This window comes from Vulpes lagopus, chromosome 1, assembly GCF_018345385.1.
Source record: "Vulpes lagopus strain Blue_001 chromosome 1, ASM1834538v1, whole genome shotgun sequence".
Lineage (NCBI taxonomy): Eukaryota > Metazoa > Chordata > Mammalia > Carnivora > Canidae > Vulpes > Vulpes lagopus.
This window is the reverse complement of record NC_054824.1, coordinates 107937383-107956333: the sequence shown is the minus strand read 5'-3', so window position 1 is coordinate 107956333 and position 18951 is coordinate 107937383. Positions and strand designations below refer to the sequence as shown.

General features: G+C 38.7%; 1 protein-coding gene across 3 annotated transcripts in view; it reads right to left on the bottom strand.

Moving 5' to 3' along the window:
• The window catches only part of SPIRE1 (spire type actin nucleation factor 1), a 209253-nt gene that overhangs the window by 123467 nt on the left and 66835 nt on the right, over nt 1-18951 (bottom strand). For all 3 annotated transcript variants that reach the window (XM_041764959.1, XM_041764942.1, XM_041764950.1), the window contains exon 3: nt 8314-8547. In XM_041764959.1, coding sequence (XP_041620893.1) covers nt 8314-8547 — 234 coding nt within the window. The remainder of the gene's footprint in view (nt 1-8313; nt 8548-18951) is intronic.

Here is an 18951-nt window from a genome sequence, read left to right as displayed (position 1 = left end):
TCCAGAGTGGCTGCACCAATTCACATTCCCACCAACAGTGCAAGAGGGTTCCCCTTTCTCCATATCCTCTCCAACATTTGTTGTTTCCTGTCTTGTTCATTTTCGCCATTCTCACTGGTGTGAGTGGTATCTCATCGTGGTTTTGATTTGTATTCCCCTGATGGCAAGAGATGTGGAGCATTTTCTGTTTTTGTTGGCCATGTGTAGATCTTCTTTGGAGAAATGTCTGTTTATGTCTTCTGCCCATTTCATGACTGGATTGTTTGTTTCTTAAGTGTTGAGTTTGATAAGTTCTTTATAGGTCTTGGATACCAACCCTGTATCTGATAGGTCATTTGTGAATATCTTCTCCCAATCTGTAGGTTGTCTTTTAGTTTTCTTGTTTCTTTTCCTGTGCAGATTTGTATCTTGATTAAGTCCCAATAGTTGATTTTTTGCTTTTGTTTCCTTTGCCTTCATAGATGTGTCTTGCAAGAAGCTGCTGTAGCCATGTTCAAAAAGGTTGTTGCCTGTGTTCTCCAATAGGATTTTGATGGAATCTTGTCTCAGATTTAGAGACAAGAGTCTTGGGAGGTTTTTAATGACTGCTTCAATTTCCTTGCTGGTTATTGGCCTGTTCAGGTTTTCTACTTCTTCCTGTTCCAGTTTTGGTAATTTGTAGGTTTCCAGAAATGCATCCATTTCTTCCAGATTGCCTAATTTGTTGGCATAAAGCTGCTCATAAAACGTTTTTAAAACCGTTTGTATTGGGCAGCCCTGGTGGCTCAGTGGTTTAGCACCACCTTTAGGCCTGGGGTGTGATCCTGGAGACCGGGGATCAAGTCCCACGTCGGGCTCCCCGTGTGGAGCCTGCTTCTCCCTCTGCCTGTGTCTCTGCCTCTCTCTCTCTCTCTTTCTGTATCTGTCATGAATGAGTAAATAAAATCTTTTTTTTTAATCCTTTGTATTTCCTTGGTATTGGCTGTGATCTCTCCTCTTTCATTTGTGATTTTTTTAAATTTGAGTCTTTTCTCTTCTTTTTAATAAGACTGGAGCTAGGGGTTTATCTATCTTATTCTTTCAAAGCACCAGCTCCTGGTCTCAATGATCTGTTCTATAGTTCTTCCGGTCTCTATTTCATGGACTTCTGCTTGAATCTTTATGATCTCTCTTCTGCTTGGTTTAGACTTTATTTGCTGTTCTTTCTCCATTCCTTTAGGTGCAAGGTTAGGTTGTATATTTGAGTTTTTTCCAATTTTTTGAAAGAGGATTGTATTGTGATGTATTTCCCTCGTAGGACCGCTTCTGCTGTATCCCAAAGATTTTGAACAGTTGTATTTTCATTAGTCTCCATGAATTGTTTTCATTCTTCTCTAATTTCCTGGTTGACCCATTCATCTTTTAGTAGGATGCTCTTTAGCCTCCAAGTGTTTGAGTTTCTTCCAAATTTCTTGTGACTGAGTTCTAGTTTCAAAGCATTGTGGTCTGAAAATATGCAGGGGACAATCCTAAATTTTGGTATCAGTTGAGAACTGATTTGTGACCCAGTATGTGGTCTATTCTGGAGAAAGTTCCATGTGTACTTGAGAAGAATGTGTATTCAGGTGCGTTCGGATGGAATGTTCCGTATATATCTGTGAAATCCACCTGGTTCAGTGTATTATTCAAGGCCATTGTTTTTTTGGTGATGCTCTGCTTAGAAGATCTGTCTTTTGCTGAAAGTGCCATAATAGAAGTCTCCGACTATTAATGTATTATCTATATATCTCTCTATTTTGGCTATTAATTGATATACTTGGCTGCTCCCCTCATTAGGGGCATAAAGATTCATGATTGTTAAGTCTTCTGGTTGGATAGACCCTTTAAGTATGATATAGGGTCCCTCTTCATCTCTTACTATACAGTCTTTGGTATAAAATCTAATTTATCTGATATGAGGATTGCTACTCCAGCTTTCCTTTGAGGACCATTTGAATGGTAAATGGTTCTCCACCCTTTCTTTTTCAGGCTGGAGGTGTCCTTAGGTCTCAAATGGGTCTCTTGTAGACAGCAAATGGATAGGTCTTCCTTTTTTATCCAGTCCAAGACCCTGCATCTTTTGATGGGATCATTTAGCCCATTCACATTCAGAGTAACTATTGAAAGGTATGAATTCAGCATGTCGTAATACCTATTCAGTCCTTGTTTTTGTGGATTGTTTCTTTGGGCTTCCTCTTTCTTTTACAGGGTTCCCCTTAATATATCTTGCAGAGCCGGTTTGGTGGTCACATATTCTTTCCATTTCTGCCTGTCCTGGAAGCTCTTGATCTCTCCTTCTATTCTGAATGACAGCCTTGCTGGATAAAGTATTCTTGGCGGCATGTTCTTCTCATTTAGTACCCTGAATAGATCATGCCAGCCCTTTCTGGCCTGCCAGGTCTCTGTGGAGAGATCTGCTGTTAATCTGATATTTCTCCCCATATAAGAATCTCTTGTCTCAAGCTGCTTTTAGAGTTTTCTCTTTAAAATTTGCAGGCTTTACAATTATATGTTGGGCCGTTGATGGTTTTTTGTTGATTTTGGGTGGGTCCTCTCTTTCAGATCGGAATGCCTGTTTCCTTCCCAGATTAGGGAAGTTCTCAGCTATGATTTGTTCAAATATACTTTGTGGTCCTCTCTCTCTCTACCTCTTCTGGAATCCCAATAAGACAAATATTATTCCTTCTCAAGCTATCATTTATCTCCTGAAGCCTTTACTTGTGGGTTCTTAATTGTTTTTCTCATTTCCTCAGCTTCCCTCCTTTCCATCAACTTGCCTTCTATGTCACTCACTCTCCTCCACCTCATTAACCCTAGGAGTTAGGGCATCAAGTTTAGACTACATCTCAGTTCAAGTATTTTTAATTTTGGCCTGGTTAGATCTCAGTTCTGCAGTAACAGAATCTATGGAGTCCTTTATGCTTTTTTCAGAGCCACCAGTAATTTTATAATTGTCCTCCTGAATTGTATCTCTGACATGCTACTTAAATCCATTTCTAGCAGGTCTGTGGCAGAGAGTATTACTTCTGGTTCCTTCTTTTGTGGTGAATTCTTCCTTCTAGTCATTTTGTCCAGTGCAGAATGGTCTTCCTTTGTTCTTCCAGCTGATTTTCTGGGGGAGGAGCCTGCTGCGCTGATTCTCAGATGTCTATGCCTGGGCAGAGATGCTCTGCCCCTTGCTGGGTGGCCTGCCTCAGTGTGAGCTGTTTGTCCTGTGAGGCCTTTATTCCCTAGAAGCCACACCTCTCCCAGATGAAAGGGGAAAAGAAAACAATTAAAACAGTTGTGGCCAAATCTCCAGCCCCGGAGCTCCGCGTGTACTGAACTGCAGTCTCTCAGTGCACACTGGCCTAGATCCTCCTGGGGGTAGGCGTGGAGGCCCTGATCTGCACAAATTGAAGGTCACCCAGTGGCAGGAGAGTTCTCGCTATCCTGTGTCCTCCTAGCGTTTACCTCTTCTGAAGGGAACTGAGCATAGCTGGCTTTGTCCGCTGGGGGTGCCCTCCAATCGAGGGCCCTGTGCTGCTAGACCCGCACTTCTGGGGTTGCCTACCTCGGAGGGAACGGAGGATGGCACATCTCCATCCATTACCCTGGCGTTTACCAGGGTAAAGAGAGCTCAGGTGCCAGCCCATGAACCTGGCCAGCTTCTCCAAAAAAAGTAAATTCTTGCTTGCAAAAGAGTTGCATATGGTACTGCTTTACATGCATTCCCCAATTATTAGGGGGACTGGATTATATAAGAACACCAGAATCCACCAGGCTGAGTTCGGTGCCTTTCTCTGTGCTCCCTTAGCATCTCATGTACATGTTTTGGACCACCACTTTGGTAGGTCCCGAATGTTCACGAGAGTGCTATATCTACAAGGACATCCTCCACATCACAGACATTGCAAATTTCTACTTACAACAATTTTCTTACAGATGGATGTGAAGTATCTTCAAGAAGGAATCCCTATTGCTAATTTGCACAAACATAGTGCATGGGCTACTATGTTCCTACACACCTAGTCTATAATACCTCATAGGGGTGCACTTAATCCTAGTTATTCTCAGCAACATACTGCTGACAGAGCACTCAGCACAAAGAAGGCACACTAAATGCTTACTGAATACTTCAAAAGGTAAATAAGCATATAAATAAACTGAGAATTTTACATTCAGTTCAAATGAAGAACTTCATGTACTATTCTCATATTAATTTCAGTCATTTCTCAGGTACTTTTTCTAGATTCTATACCACTTTTTTTAACTTGCCCTTTCTATCCACCGTTTCAAGTCTTACTCTCCCATTATCCCTAATCCTGCTTCTTTGATCTTCCATTCCTGCACACTTCACACTCCATCATCACCACTTTTCCCTTCACATCTACCAATCTCTCTCTCTCTCTTTTTTTTTTAAGATTTTATTTATTCATGAGAGACAGAGAGAGAGAGGCAGAGAAGCATACTCCATGCAGGGAGCCAGATGTGGGACTCATCCCGGGACTTCAGGACCACGCCCTGGGCCGAAGGCAGATGCTCAACTGCTGAGCCACCTAGGGATCCCAATCTCTTCTTTTTGACTCATGTTAATTGAATGTTTTCCAGAATGTATTTACAGATAAGAAAGTAATTTTAAAAAAATGTTTATTAATTAAGAGAAAGAGAGCAAGAGCATGCACACGGGGGGTAGGGGCAGAGGGAGAGAGAATCTTCAGCAGATTTTCCACTGAGTACACTAAGCCCGATGCAGGAAGGTAGGGGGCTCAATCTCATGATCTGAGATTGTGATCTGAGCTGAAATCAAGAGTTGGACACTTAACCAACTGAGCCACCCAAGAGCACCAAGAACATATGTTTTATTTTAAGTTTTATTTATTTGTGAGAGACAGAGACAGAGACACAGAGAGAGAGAGAGAGGCAGAGACACAGGCAGAGGGAGAAGCAGGCTCCATGCCGGGAGCCCGACGTGGGACTCGATCGCAGGTCTCCAGGATCACGCCCTGGACTGAAGGTGGCGTTAAACCGCTGAGCCACCCAGGCTGCCCGAACATAAGTTTTAATTTTTTTTAAATTTTTATTTATTTATGATAGTCACAGAGAGAGAGAGAGAGGCAGAGAGACACAGGCAGAGGGAGAAGCAGGCTCCATGCACCGGGAGCCCGACGTGGGATTCGATCCCGGGTCTCCAGGATCGCGCCCTGGGCCAAAGGCAGGCGCCAAACCGCTGCGCCACCCAGGGATCCCCCAAGTGTTTAATAATGTCAAGAAGCATTAAGGAAAGTTCATTTTTAAAACTTATGTTTGGGGATCCCTGGGTGGCGCAGCGGTTTAGCGCCTGCCTTTGGCCCAGGGCGCGATCCTGGAGATCCGGGATCGAATCCCACATCAGGCTCCTGGTGCATGGAGCCTGCTTCTCCCTCTGCCTGTGTCTCTGCCTCTCTCTCTCTCTGTATGACTATCATAAATAAATAAAAATTTAAAAAAAATAGTTTAAAAAAAATAAACACTTGGTTATCTATGTTTCTCAAGAAATTATTAAATTGAAAGGAAAATGTTTTAGGTATTATAGTCTTAATTTAAGGGAAGAACATGTTCTATCTCTGACATAAATTTGTGACTGCAATTCATTCTGATTTATATGCAGGGGCAAAAAGCCCTGAAATGAGTCATAAAACATATGTGTTTATGCTTTATTTGTTTATATTCTGTTTCTCTCCATTACTATTAAGAGCCATAAAGGTAGGGATCATTTGCATGTTGTTTGCTGCTATGTCCCTAATGCCCAGAAAAATGCCTGGCATATGGTAAGTGCTATTAAATTTTTATTCATGGCAAGGACTATACAAATATTTGATATTGATTATATTATCTAATTTTACAAGAAAAAAATTCTATCAGGCAGATATTATTCTCACTTTATTAAAGGGTAAGGATCATAGGATTAAATAACCCAGGGCAACAACAGCTGGTACGAAGAAAATGGCATAATCAGGCCTACCAGAATGTAAGCCTCTGAATTTAACCACCAGGTACGCTTCTTCTCATTTTCTCAGTTCTATGAAGCTGGAGAAGTCACATATCTCTTTGAGCTTTAGTTCTTCTATGTGTAAAATGGGTATAAAAATGCCTTCCCAATCTACCTCAAAGTATTATCACAAGGCTCAGAGAACAACAAATGTGAAAGCACTTTTCAACTAATATCATGTTAAAACATAAATTAAAATAGAATAAGAATGATTATGCAGGGAAAAGTTACATACTAAAGTGGTCTCATTCACTAAGAATTAAAAACAAGCTGTCTCCAAGTTACTAAATAGTCTATTATTTATATTATTCAAACATAGTTTCATATTTCTGCTTCAAACAAGGAGAAGGCAGCTCTATTCCTTCAGTTAATTCTTGTCTTCTATTCCAGCAAAGAAAACAAGAAGTCGGTTTGCTAACTGAAGATTTCAACCCACTTATCAAACCACAGACTCCAAGTATCACTATATGGCCATGAATAATGGATAGTTTTATGATATGTAAACACCCTTTTAATTATTTATTTTTCATATTATGATAGCAGTAAGATAGGTAGGCAGGAGGCCAAAGTAGCTCAAATTAAAAAATAATAAAATGAAATGAAAGTTACTGGTTCACATTGCTGAACGTCCCGAGAATTTTTGTTTTATAAATTAACATATTCAATGTTATTGAATAAGATCCCAATAAATCTCTAGCCCTTATCTTCTTAAATCTGCAGTATAAGAGAGCAATCCAGCTATGACATCTATCATTCTACTGGTCAAGTGGGTATTCTCCTCGATTTACCGCTCCCAATATATTCTATACCAAAAAGCTTTTTAAAGGTGTTAGTAGTAGGTTTATGTCTCAATGGAAAAATCTTTTACTCTTCACTTTTTATCATTATCATTGGTCTACAATGGAACAAGTAGGTCATTTGTGAGTTACAAAAAGTTTTATCTGGCCTTTAAGTTTATATATTTCAAAATATACTTTAACATCTAGAAAATATAAAATGTATAAAATTTCAATTTGTACATATATAAGGATTTTGCCTGTGTGGCTACCAATTTAAAATGAAAAGCACTGCAAGTATTAAAAGAGCTAAAGAATACATCTGAATTTCATAAGCATCCTAACTGTAGAGTTTTATTCCAGAGTTCCCAGGGAGATTTATCATTTAAGAAGGAACAAGAAAAAAAAAAAAAAAAGAAGGAACAAGAAGTAGGATATGCTGTAATACACCTGAAAAGTACTGTCTTCAAGGTTCCTCTCTATTCACATCCAATGCTTTAAAAAAAACTTGGAAAATAGGCGCTAGATAACAATACTGCTTACAAAACCTAGTTAACATAATATACAGATGCTCTTTTAAGACTAAACTGACAAATCTTAATTTTGATCTCTGCACATTTAGCATTGTAGAAATTATGTCCTTCAAGTACACAGGAAGTTTAACTAAGGAGAAAATTTCAATTCCAACTATAAACTTGTTTCATTACCTATAAACGTCACCAAGTAAGTCAAGAAAACAAAGTAAAACAATCAACTGTGATACTTCAGATTCAGAATCTTAATATACATTAGTGGATCACAACTGCTATTTACTCTATAAAAAGGAAAATGCAGAAGTCAACTGAAGATACAATGTGCAGTTAAGTTGGTGTATTACATGTAATATTAAGTAGTATATGATATCTAAAAGTGTTTTTTTGAGCTATAATTCAATCATAAAAGGCCATATTGGGACTATGAACAAATCACAAAACCAAGAGTATTTTAGTTCCTTATTCCTTTCACTAGTAGCTGAAGATCTATGAACTATTATCAAATGCTGTATTCCCATTCACTTCTTTTTTTCCAGTTTATAACTTATTTTTTCTCATATGCTTTTTTAAAAAGTTCTATTTAAATTCTAGTTAACATACAGTGTAATATTAGTTTTAGGTGTATAATTTAGTGATTCAACACTTCATACAACACCCAGTGCTCATCTCAACACGTACCCTTTTTTAAAAAAATATTGTATTTATTTATTTATTCATGAAAGACACACACAGAAAGAGAGAGAGAGAGAGAGGCAGAGACACAGGCAGAGGAAGAAGCAAGGGTCCATGCAGGATCACGCCCCGGGCCGAAGGCAGTGCTAAACCGCTGAGCCACCTGGGCTGCCCACATGTGCCCTTCTTAATTCCCATCACCTATTACACCCCATCCCTCACCTACCTCCTCCTCAGGTAACCACCGGTTTTTCACTACAGTTACAAGTCTAAAGTGAAATAACAACTCTTAAAAAAACAAGTACTGTGTAAATTGTCCCTTTACCTTCATGACATCTCTGTATGATTGGACGGCTGAGACTTTTCTCTTTTCATCTTCTTCATCTTCCAGACCTTCATCGGCAGCCCCATAGCCTTCATCATTGCTCCCATCAGCTTCTACTGTATTGGCCATGTGATCAATTAGCTGCTCCAGTGGGGGGCTTAACTCCCTTTCTTCATTCTCCTTCAAACCATAGTCCAGTGCTTTATAAATAACAATTCCCAGAGATTCAATAACCTAGGGACAGTAAGGAAGGTTATTAATGGAGATAACAGCTTTACAGAACTAACTGTAAGGCATAAAATAGTTGATATGACATTTAAGCTAGGTTTGATCTATTCCATTTCAGAAACAGGTGACAAATTAGACTTGAGAAGATATTTAAAAGTCTCATCTACACATTAAAAAAAGCAAATCCCAGATGGATATTTTGTGTGATTTCTTCAATCCAGGGTAAAACAATACACAAACTATTTTTGTTTTCTTATATTTATACTATACACCAAAACTGACATTATCCATTCACATAAAATACTAACCAGGTTGATTTTCCACATTTCCAAAAGATATTTCTGAGATAAGATAGAGCTATCAAAGAACGTATTCTTCCAGCACTCTTACACCAGTGTTTATAAAGTCTATTTCATAGAAATACTAGGGATCTGAGAGACTGAAAGCTCAAATATTAGTAGCAGTTAGCGAAGCTTAAACAGAAACTAAAAAATCTATATACATCCATATACATATTGCTGAGTTCCAATTAATTATTATAACATATCTCTCATATGAAGACTTTTTCAAACTCTGATTTCAATGTAGTCCACAAATAGTCAACCCTACCCCCACACCTCCATCAATATTACTTCTCGAAATATGAACCTGATTTAGGAATATTGGGTAGACTCCACTGTCTAATAGCACCCTCACAAAAGCTCTAGACTTTTGCCAATATATGGAATTCTATTTTATTCCTCAGCAGAGCCTTTCTTTTCTTCTTAGAAAAAAATCACATATAACCAACCCTTCTGTTTTATTTTGCAATGTTAATGGCTCATCTCACCTTAGCTATTTTGTGGGGAAGGACACAGGCAACGAAGCCAAATATTTAGGATTAAATGCTGACCTTTGGGGCACCTGAGTGATTCAGTTGTTTAAGTGTCTGCCTTCAGCTCAGGTCGTGATCCCTGGGGAAGCTGTTTCTCCCTCCCTCTTGGCACCTCCCTCCCGGCTCTCTTGCTATCTCTCTCTCAAATAAATAAATAAAATCTTAAAAAAAATAAATGCTGACTTTTACCAATAACCATTTAAGATTAAATCCCAACTTTTACCACTAACCATCTGACTTAGGGCAAATTTTTTATTTTAGTCTTGATTTCTCTTATCTGTAAAATGAGTATCAATGATTAGTGATTAGTTTATCCAGCTACCACCCCCCCCCCCGCCCCCCATGAACAAACAGATCTATCCTTTTCTGTATCCCACTGGTAGCCATCATCAATGCTGTCTTTTTTAAAAAGTTGTTTAGGTGGTATCAAAGAAAAGGAAAAGTCACAAGCTTTAAAGATGAGTTATAAACACAATACAGTCATTGTCATCATATATACTTCACTCCTTAAAAGCATTCAGGGCATTCACTCAATAAATCTCCACAAAATCTGAAATCTACCTATCAAGTGGAATAATATTTTCTCAGCAAAGTTTCAAAATGAATATAAGACTTAAAACTTAAACTAATTTAAATGTAAATTAATTCAAATTTTTCCCCAAGATTTATTTATTTATTCATGAGAGACACACAGAGAGAGGCAGAGACATTGGCAGAGGGAGAAGCAGGCTCCCAGCAGGGAACCTGATGCAGGGCTTGTTCCGGGGATTCCGGGATCATGCCTGGAGCCTAAGGCAGACACTCAAAACACTGAGCCACCCAGGTGTCCCCAGTCTCTGGTTTTTAAACAATACAGGTTTTTACTACTTTTCACTGAACATACAGAATATTTTCATTGGTTTGTATGGTCTGACGTAGAACTCTGATTCCTATTTTCAAAGTTGAAGGCAAACAATCGGGACACTGTATCAAAATAAAAGCTTTTGCACAATGAAGGAAACAACAAAACAAAAAGACAACCTATTTAGATACTAGATATTTGCAAATATATATATTGGATATATATCCAATAAGGGGTTGAGGCTCAGACTTTTTTTTTTTAAGATTGTATTTATTTATTCATGAGGCACAGAGAAAGAAAGGGAGAGATATAGGCAGAGGGAGAAGCAGCCTCCATGCAAGGAGCCCAATAAGGAACTTGCTCCCGGTATGCCAGGATCATGCCATGAGCCAAAGGCAGACACCCAAACCCTGAGCCACCCAGGCATCCCCAATAAGGGGTTAATATTCAAAATATATAAAGAACTTATACAACTCCACATCAAAAAAGGGCAGAAGACCTGAATAAACATTTTTCCAAAGAAGACATACAGATGACCAACGGATACATGAAAAAAGTGCTCAGTATCACTAATCATCAGAGAAATGCAAATCAAACCCACAAGGAGGTATCACCTCACATCTGTCAGAATGGCTAAAATCAAAAAGACAAGAAATTATAAGTGTTGGCGAGGATATAGAGAAAAAGGAACTCTCATGCACTGTTGGTAGAGTGTAAACTGGTATACCCATTGCGGAGGCTCGTCAAAAAATTAAAAATAGAATTACCATACAATCCAGTTATACCACTACTGCATAGTTACCCAAAGAAAATAAAAACACTAATTTGAAAGGATATATGTACCACTTTGTTTATTACAGAGTTATGTACAATAGCCAAGATATGGAAGCAACCTAAGAGTCCAATGATAGAAAGGTGTGTTGAGATATAGAGAGACAGACATCCATCCATACACACACACACATGCATACACACACACACACACATATATATAACAGTCATAAAAAAGGATGACTTCTTGCCATTGCAACAACATGGATGGACCTAGAGGGTATTAATAAGCTAAGTGAAATAAATTAGACTGAGAAAGACAAATACGGTATGAATGCACATATACGTGCACTCTAAAAAACAAAACAAATGAATACAAAGAACAAATTGGTGGTTGCCAGAGGAGAGAGGGATTGGGGGATAGACACAATGGGTGAAAGGGAATGGGGGATAAAGTCTTCCAGTTATGGAGTGAATAAGTTATATAAAGGGCACAGCACAGGGGCGTCTGGGGTGGGTCAGTCATTTAAGCATCGGCCTCCCTGCTCAGGGGGAAGTCTGCTTCTCCCTATGCTTCTGGGCTCCTGCCCTCAACTTAAGGTCTCTGAAATATTTTTTTTTTTTAAAGGCAGAGCATAATGTATATACTTGTGGAATCACTATGCTGTACACCTGAAACTAATGTAACATTGTGTGCCAACTATACTCAAAAAAATTATAAAAGATGGCACATATAATTAACAATCACAAGTTTACTGTGAATTTGGCACTCATACACATCTCCTTAGCCTCCTTAATGTCTACTATCCTATAAAGTCTTCTGCTTCAGGACAGTGGGAAACATAGAACAGTGAATTCCATGGGCACTGGCCCATTGCTATACTTTTTCCTACTGAGTTCCCTGATCAGAAGTAATGCTCTGTGGAATGCCATGATGGTGAATAAGGCATTCTGTAAATCCATGGATGGTAGTTTTGGCAGAAGTAGTGCATGCAGTGAAGGCAAATCCATATCAAGGGTAAGTAACTCTTCTAGTAAGATCAAAATGCTGACCCTTCAATGATGAAAGCAGTCCAATATAATCAACCTGCCAATGGGTAACTAGCTGATCACAGAGGGAAACAGTGCCATATTGGGGATTTAGTGTTAGTCTCTGCTTGATGGTAGACTGGATCCTCAGCAATGGCTAAAGCTAAGTCAACTTTGGTGAATGGAAATCTATGTTGATAAGCCCCTGCATTTAAAATCTCCACCCATGCTGCTGTAGCCATGTTCCCAAGCTCACTGTGTGATGACAAGGTAGCTGGGAAAGGAGGCTGACTGGTGTCCACAGAACAGGTCATCCCATTCACTTGAATATTAAAGTCCTTCTCCACTGAGGTCACTCCTTGGTGACCATTTACCTGAAACACAAATATCTTCACTCCCTCCCTCCCCGAGAAGTCTATTCACATATCTCTTCCCCAGATTTCCTTGTCACCAATGTTCCAATCATTCTCTCCAAGCAAGTGCAACCAGGTGTATTCTTCAAAGTTCTGCCCACTGGGAAGATTTCCCTTCAGCACTCTCCTTCATCTCTGAAAGGTGCTACATGCTGCAGCTTGCCACTTTTAGATGGCACCTGCATATGCAGAACCATCTGTAAACAAGGCCCAAGTCTTCACTTCTGCCAACTGACTGTAGAACTCCCCACAAGGCAAATAGATACAGATTAGGAAAGAGAAGGGAGTGAGCAGAAGTGCATCTGGGCAGTGCTTTCAGGGTCTACTTGCACCCAATCACATATATACCATTCTAAATGATGCAGTGCTGTTATACCGACCCAAATTCATGGCTTAAAGGGTCAGATAATACCCAGTTTATGATGGGCAACTCAGGTCACATGGTAATTTGGTGGCCTATGGTTAAGTGGCCTACGGTTAAGTGTTCAGTCTGTACTATGGCCCAGAAGCAGGCCAAGAATTGTTTCTCAAAAGAATGGGAGGGCTTTGCTTCAAAATCCTAAAGGCCTGCACTGTGCTTTGCCTACTGAACCTGCCAAAAGCTCCAAACAGCATCTCTATCCACCACCAATTCAAACACTATTGGATTTAATGGATCACATGGCTCAAGTGACAGAGCAGTTTGCATAGCAACCTGGACTTGTTGCAGAGACTTCTTTTATTCTGGGTCCTACTCGAAACTATTAACTTTCTGGGTCATTCCGTATGGGCCAGAGTGATACAATATATTTGCAGGAATATGCTGCCTCCAAAATATAATGAAGCTACTAGTCACTGTGTCTTTTTTTTTTTTTTTTGGTGGTGGGAGTGGAAACTGACGTAAAAACTTATCCTTCACCTTAGAAAGGATGTCTCCATATGAACCACACTACTGGACTGTAGAAATTACACTGAGGTGGTGGAAGTCCCCTGAATTTTTGTCAGATTTATTTCCTACTTTCTAACACAAATGTTTTATCAATAAGTTTAGAGTAGTTGCTATTTCTCACTCACTAGGTCCAATAGCATAATGTCATCAATGTAATGGATGACTGTGATATCTTATGGAAGAAAAAGGCAATCAAGAGCTCTGTGAACTAAATTATGACACAGGTCTGGAAAGTCGACACACCCCTGAGGTAGGACAGTGAAGGTGTACTGTTGGCCTTGCCAGGTAATAGCAAACTGCTTCTGGTGATCTTACTGACAGGTATAGAGAAAAAGCATTTGTCAGGTAACAGCTGCATACTAGGTATCAGGGGATGTCTTAACTGACTCAAGCAATGAAGCCACATCTGGTAAGCAGCTGCAATTGAAGCCAGAATCTGGTTAAGCTCATAGTAATATAATGTCATTCTCCATGATCAACGTCTTCTGCACAAGCCAAAGAAGCAGGCTGATTAGAAATGTGGGATCAACTTTCCTACTTTTTTCAAGTCCTTGATGGTGGCACTAGTCTCTGTAACCCCTCTAGAAATGTGCTATTGCTTTTGATGTACTATTGTCCTAGGTAGAGGCAGTTCTAGTAGCTTCTACCTGGTGTTCCCCACCAAAATAGCCTTTACCTCATTGGTCAGGGAATGAATGTGGGGATTCTGACAACTGCTGAGTATGCCTATTCCAATTATGTATTCCAGAATTAGAGAATAACTAGATTCGGGATGAGTTGATAAATGTACTGGCCTCTCTGTGAGATGGACCTGAACTACAATCCCACTGATCACCTGACCTCTGTAAGCTGGACCACTGTGATGTTTTGGGTCTGTTAGAATCAGTGTCGGTTCAAAGCCAACATCCAGTAGTTCCCAAATAATCTGATTAATTCCTTTCCCCAGTGCAGTGCATCCCCTTTGGGGATGGCTGGAAGAAAAATTAACAATGTAAATTTTTGGCAGTGTAGAGGGGTCCTTCATCAGCAGGAAGGACATGGACTCTCCTTCCTTAAAGGGGTTCTGAGTCTGTATATGGCTTAAGTCTGAGAACTGACAGGGGTGTCATGACTGTGTTTTTATAATTCAAGTTAGACTTTTGCTTACTTAACCTAGAACTCTTCTGCTGATACATGTCAAGTAAGAATTTAGTGGGCTTTTTATCTATTTTCCATCTCCCTGCTCAGAGGAATCTCTCCCATAATGACTTGCTGACCCTGATTAACAGCTGCCAGCTGTTATATTACATTACAGTCTCTACCCACTATTCTTGAGGAAAACAATCATTTTTTTCCTTCAAAATGGCCATGACATTCACTTGTATCTTTATGTGGTACATTTCACTTTTTAACTTGGATTATAGTTAATAATATACATACGTTAATTCCTCAAAAAGATTACGCTCCTTGAAAGCAAAATCCTCTATGATTCACCTTTGTTTTTATGTTATTTTAGAAACAGCAAAGACTTAACAGTTAATGAATATATGAATGAAACTATAAATGTCTTCCATTCATACTTGTATTGTTGAATGCTGGATATGGAATTTATGGCCATAGGCAAAAATACCTGTTCCTTCAATCCTTCTCATTCCAACAGTCCACTATAGTGGTGATCCAGCCCTGAAGAGCCTCTGAAATTGTCTTGAAGGTCTCCTAGCTCAAGGATAAACTATGTCTAACCTGGTTTAACTATTCTAAATCTATTCACCTTTCCTAATTTAAAACTGAACCATAAAATAGTTCTATATTTAACCAAACCTTTTGGGAACACAACAAAACAAGGGTGGGCATTATTAGACTGACATGTACACCAGGTGACTCATTACCTCCATGGCCTGATGGAACTTCTAACCTTCCACTAAAACATAAACCTGGTTCTTCAGATAGTCTTGAGCTATGGAGTAGAACAATAATCAAAGCATAACTGCACCCAGACACACTAGCTTGCCTAGACATATACTTACTTATATTTATTTTAGAAATTCACTTGCCAAAACCCCTGGAAATGTTAAGAAAACCCATTGGAAATAGCAGTGTCAGATCTAAAATATTCATCTGAACTACCAGGCTCCAGGCAGCTGAAAAATCATCGTTCATGTCCTGTCACATTGGCACCACACCCCCTGCCCCAGACACTTTCAGAGACACTAACATTCAATAAAGAGAATAGGAATTACAGCATAAAACCTTAAAGTTAAATGGAATAAGTGAAGCACACCAGAAGGCTGTGGTTCTTAAGCCTAACCAGCTGATAAAGAGTGGAGAAAAGAAGGTATTCAATAAAACCACACATTTCAGAATTAAAGGTTACTACATCATGACCAATTACCTCCCAGTTAGTGATAAGTGGCCCCAAAGCCCCACAGCTTTGGGGTACAGAGACAACATGAATGAAACTGAGTGTTCTCTGGCATTCAGGCCCAGCCATGCCATCACTGAGGGTAGCCTCACGAGAACAGCACACCCACCAACACCAGTGTTTCGTGTAAAGACTCAAGATTGATGTAAGCCCACTGAACCCACATGCAGTCTTCCCCTTGCCACACTAATTCACTTTATCTGGCCCCTCTTCATGTTGACTTGTACTTCCTAAAAATATTTGAGTCTGTTTGTCTCCTTTACTAGAATGTAAACTTCTTTAAGACAGGGATGAGTTATGATTCTTTCTGGTATTTGCTACAATACCTAGCATTTTGCTTTACACAGAGTATGTAATTTAAAATCTTTGCTAAACACAAATATAAAAGATTTAGTATGATTTCCTGCTGCAGTCTCTAAATACAAACTGTGGCAGCCTCACATCTAGTAAAATCTACCCAAATAAAGCACTTTTTCCATTAGTGAATCTAGCTAATGTCCACTGTACACAGTTCCCTTCCCTTCACTCATCAATTCAGTTAACAAGTATTTATCAAGAGCAGTGTATATAGCAATGGAAATGGAACAATGAAAAAACACCTCTATGAGATCTCTGGCCTTCACAGAGATTTTCAGAGAAAACAGATAAATCAACAGATAAATCATACAAATAAATCCTACAGTTGTGCTAAACATTATAATAAAGAAGAGAGGGAGTTATAAGAGTGTATAATAGGGAGCCCTATTAAAGTTTGGAGATTTGGGAAGCCCTTGTTAAGGCTATAAATTTTAAATGGAGACCTGAAAGGCAAATAGAGCTAATCAGAAGAGGGAGTTAGAGTAGAATTCTAGAGAGGAAACAGTGAGTATAAAAGCCTGGAGGTCAAGAATAAAAAAGAATGATTGGGAAACAAAATCTTAATGACCAAAGGAAGGGCTAAGAAAAGTCTAAGAGATGGGGAGGGAGGCTTTACATGAGCTATCTGAAGGACCTGAATCTTCATCACATAAAAGCAAAGGCAAGGCACTGAAGTGATTTGGAGAATAGGATGATATGATCATATTTTATTTTTAAAGGATATCATGACACAGTAATCAATACAATGTGGTATTGGCAAAAGAATACAAACAGATCAATGAAACAGAATAAAGCCTAGAAATAAACTCACAAAAAATACAGCCAACTGAACTTTGACAAAGGAGCAAAGGCAATTCAATGGAGAGAGGACAGTCTTTTCTTCAAATGGTGCTAGAATGTTGGACATCCACATGCAAAAATATAAATCTATATAGACCTTACAACTTTCCCAAAATTAACTCAAAAGGGATCATAAGCCTGAAAGTAAAGTGCACAATTACAAAACTAGAAGAAAACATAGGAGAAAAACCAGGTGATCTTGGGCTTGGCAATTTAAAAAATATAACACCAAAGCACAATCCATGAAAGAAAAAATCAATAAAATGAACTTCATTATAATTAAAAAGTTCTGCTCCATGAAAGGCACCATTCAGAGAATGACACAAACCCCAAGCTGGGAGAAAATGTCTGCTAAACACATATCTGGATAAAGGACTGGTATCCAAAATATACAAAGAACTCTTAAAATTCGATATAAAAATGAACCCAAGGAACAAATGATTAGAATAGACACCTCATCAAAGAAGATACATAGATAGAAAATAACATAAGAAAAGATGCTCAACATTAGGGAATTGCAAGTTAAAACAATAATAAGATCCCACTACACACCTACTAGAATAAATTTCAAAACACTGACATCATCAAATGCTGGTGAGGATGTGGAACAACAGGAACTCTGGTGAGAATGCAAAATGATTCAGCCACTGCAGAAGACATTTTGGCAGTTTCTCACACAACTGAATATATTCTTACCATAAAACCAAGCAATTGTGTTCCTTGGTATTTATCCAAATAAGTTGAAAACTTATGTCCACACAAAACCTGCACACAAACTTTTACAGTGACTTTATTGATAATTGCCAAAACTTGGAAACAAGCAAGATGTTCTTTAATAGGTGAATGGGTAAATAAATGGTGGTACATCCATACAATGGGATATTATTCACAGATAAAAATAAATGAGCTATCAAACTATGAAAAGATATGGAGGAACCTTAAAAGTATGTTGCTAAGTAAAAGAAACCAACCTGAAAAAGGTAAGGACTATATAATGCTATGATATTCTGGGGAAGGCAAAACTACAGAGAAAGTAAAAAGGTTGCCAGAGATTTGGGGAACCAGGGAGGGGGCACATGTCATATAGGGGGGACTGACTAGAGGGAGTTTCTGGAGTGATAAAATGATTGGGGGGTGGTTATAGGAGGGTACAAATCTGTTAAAACTCATTAAACTGGACACTTATAATATCTGCTTTTGTTATATTTAAGTTACACCACAAAGTCAATTTTTAAAAAGAGTTGAACCAAGTTATTTTCATTGTGAAGAGAATATAGGAACAGTGGTCATGAGATGGAATTTGTTCATTATGTGATGTGTGACCCTAGGTTGGTCACTTAATCTCCATGGACCTAAGCCTCTTCGAGAAAAACCAACTAAAGCCCTTTCCAATACTGACATCTACAAAAATAAGAAACTGTAGAATTGGAATACCAAAAGAGAATACAAAGGCTATAAATACAGCCTTTTGCTTAATGGAAATGTCATGGCTGAAGAATTACAGAGGTTAACTGCCCTTTTTTGTTAGGACATTCAATTTTGGAACCGGTTCCCAACTAAAAAAACAAAAATCTTAGACCCTAAGAACTTTCAGGAGAGGGGAAAAACCCATACACACACATATGCAAAATTACAAGTACAATCAAATCTAACCAGCTAGGAGTAAGACAGGGATTTTCTACTATGGAGAGGGAAAAACTTTATTCATACACATATGGAATAGTTAATAAAACTTACTCTAAATTGACTGAAGCTATACATTCAATGAAACTGTTTAGACTTTAAAAGGAGTGAGATTCTGATATATGCTGCAACATGGATAAACCATAAAAACATGCTAAATAAACCAGACACACAAACACAAATATTGTGATTTCCACTTACATGGAGTATCTACAAAAGGCAAATTCCTAGAGAAAGAAAGTAGGTTAGAGGTCAGCAGGAAACTGGGGAAGG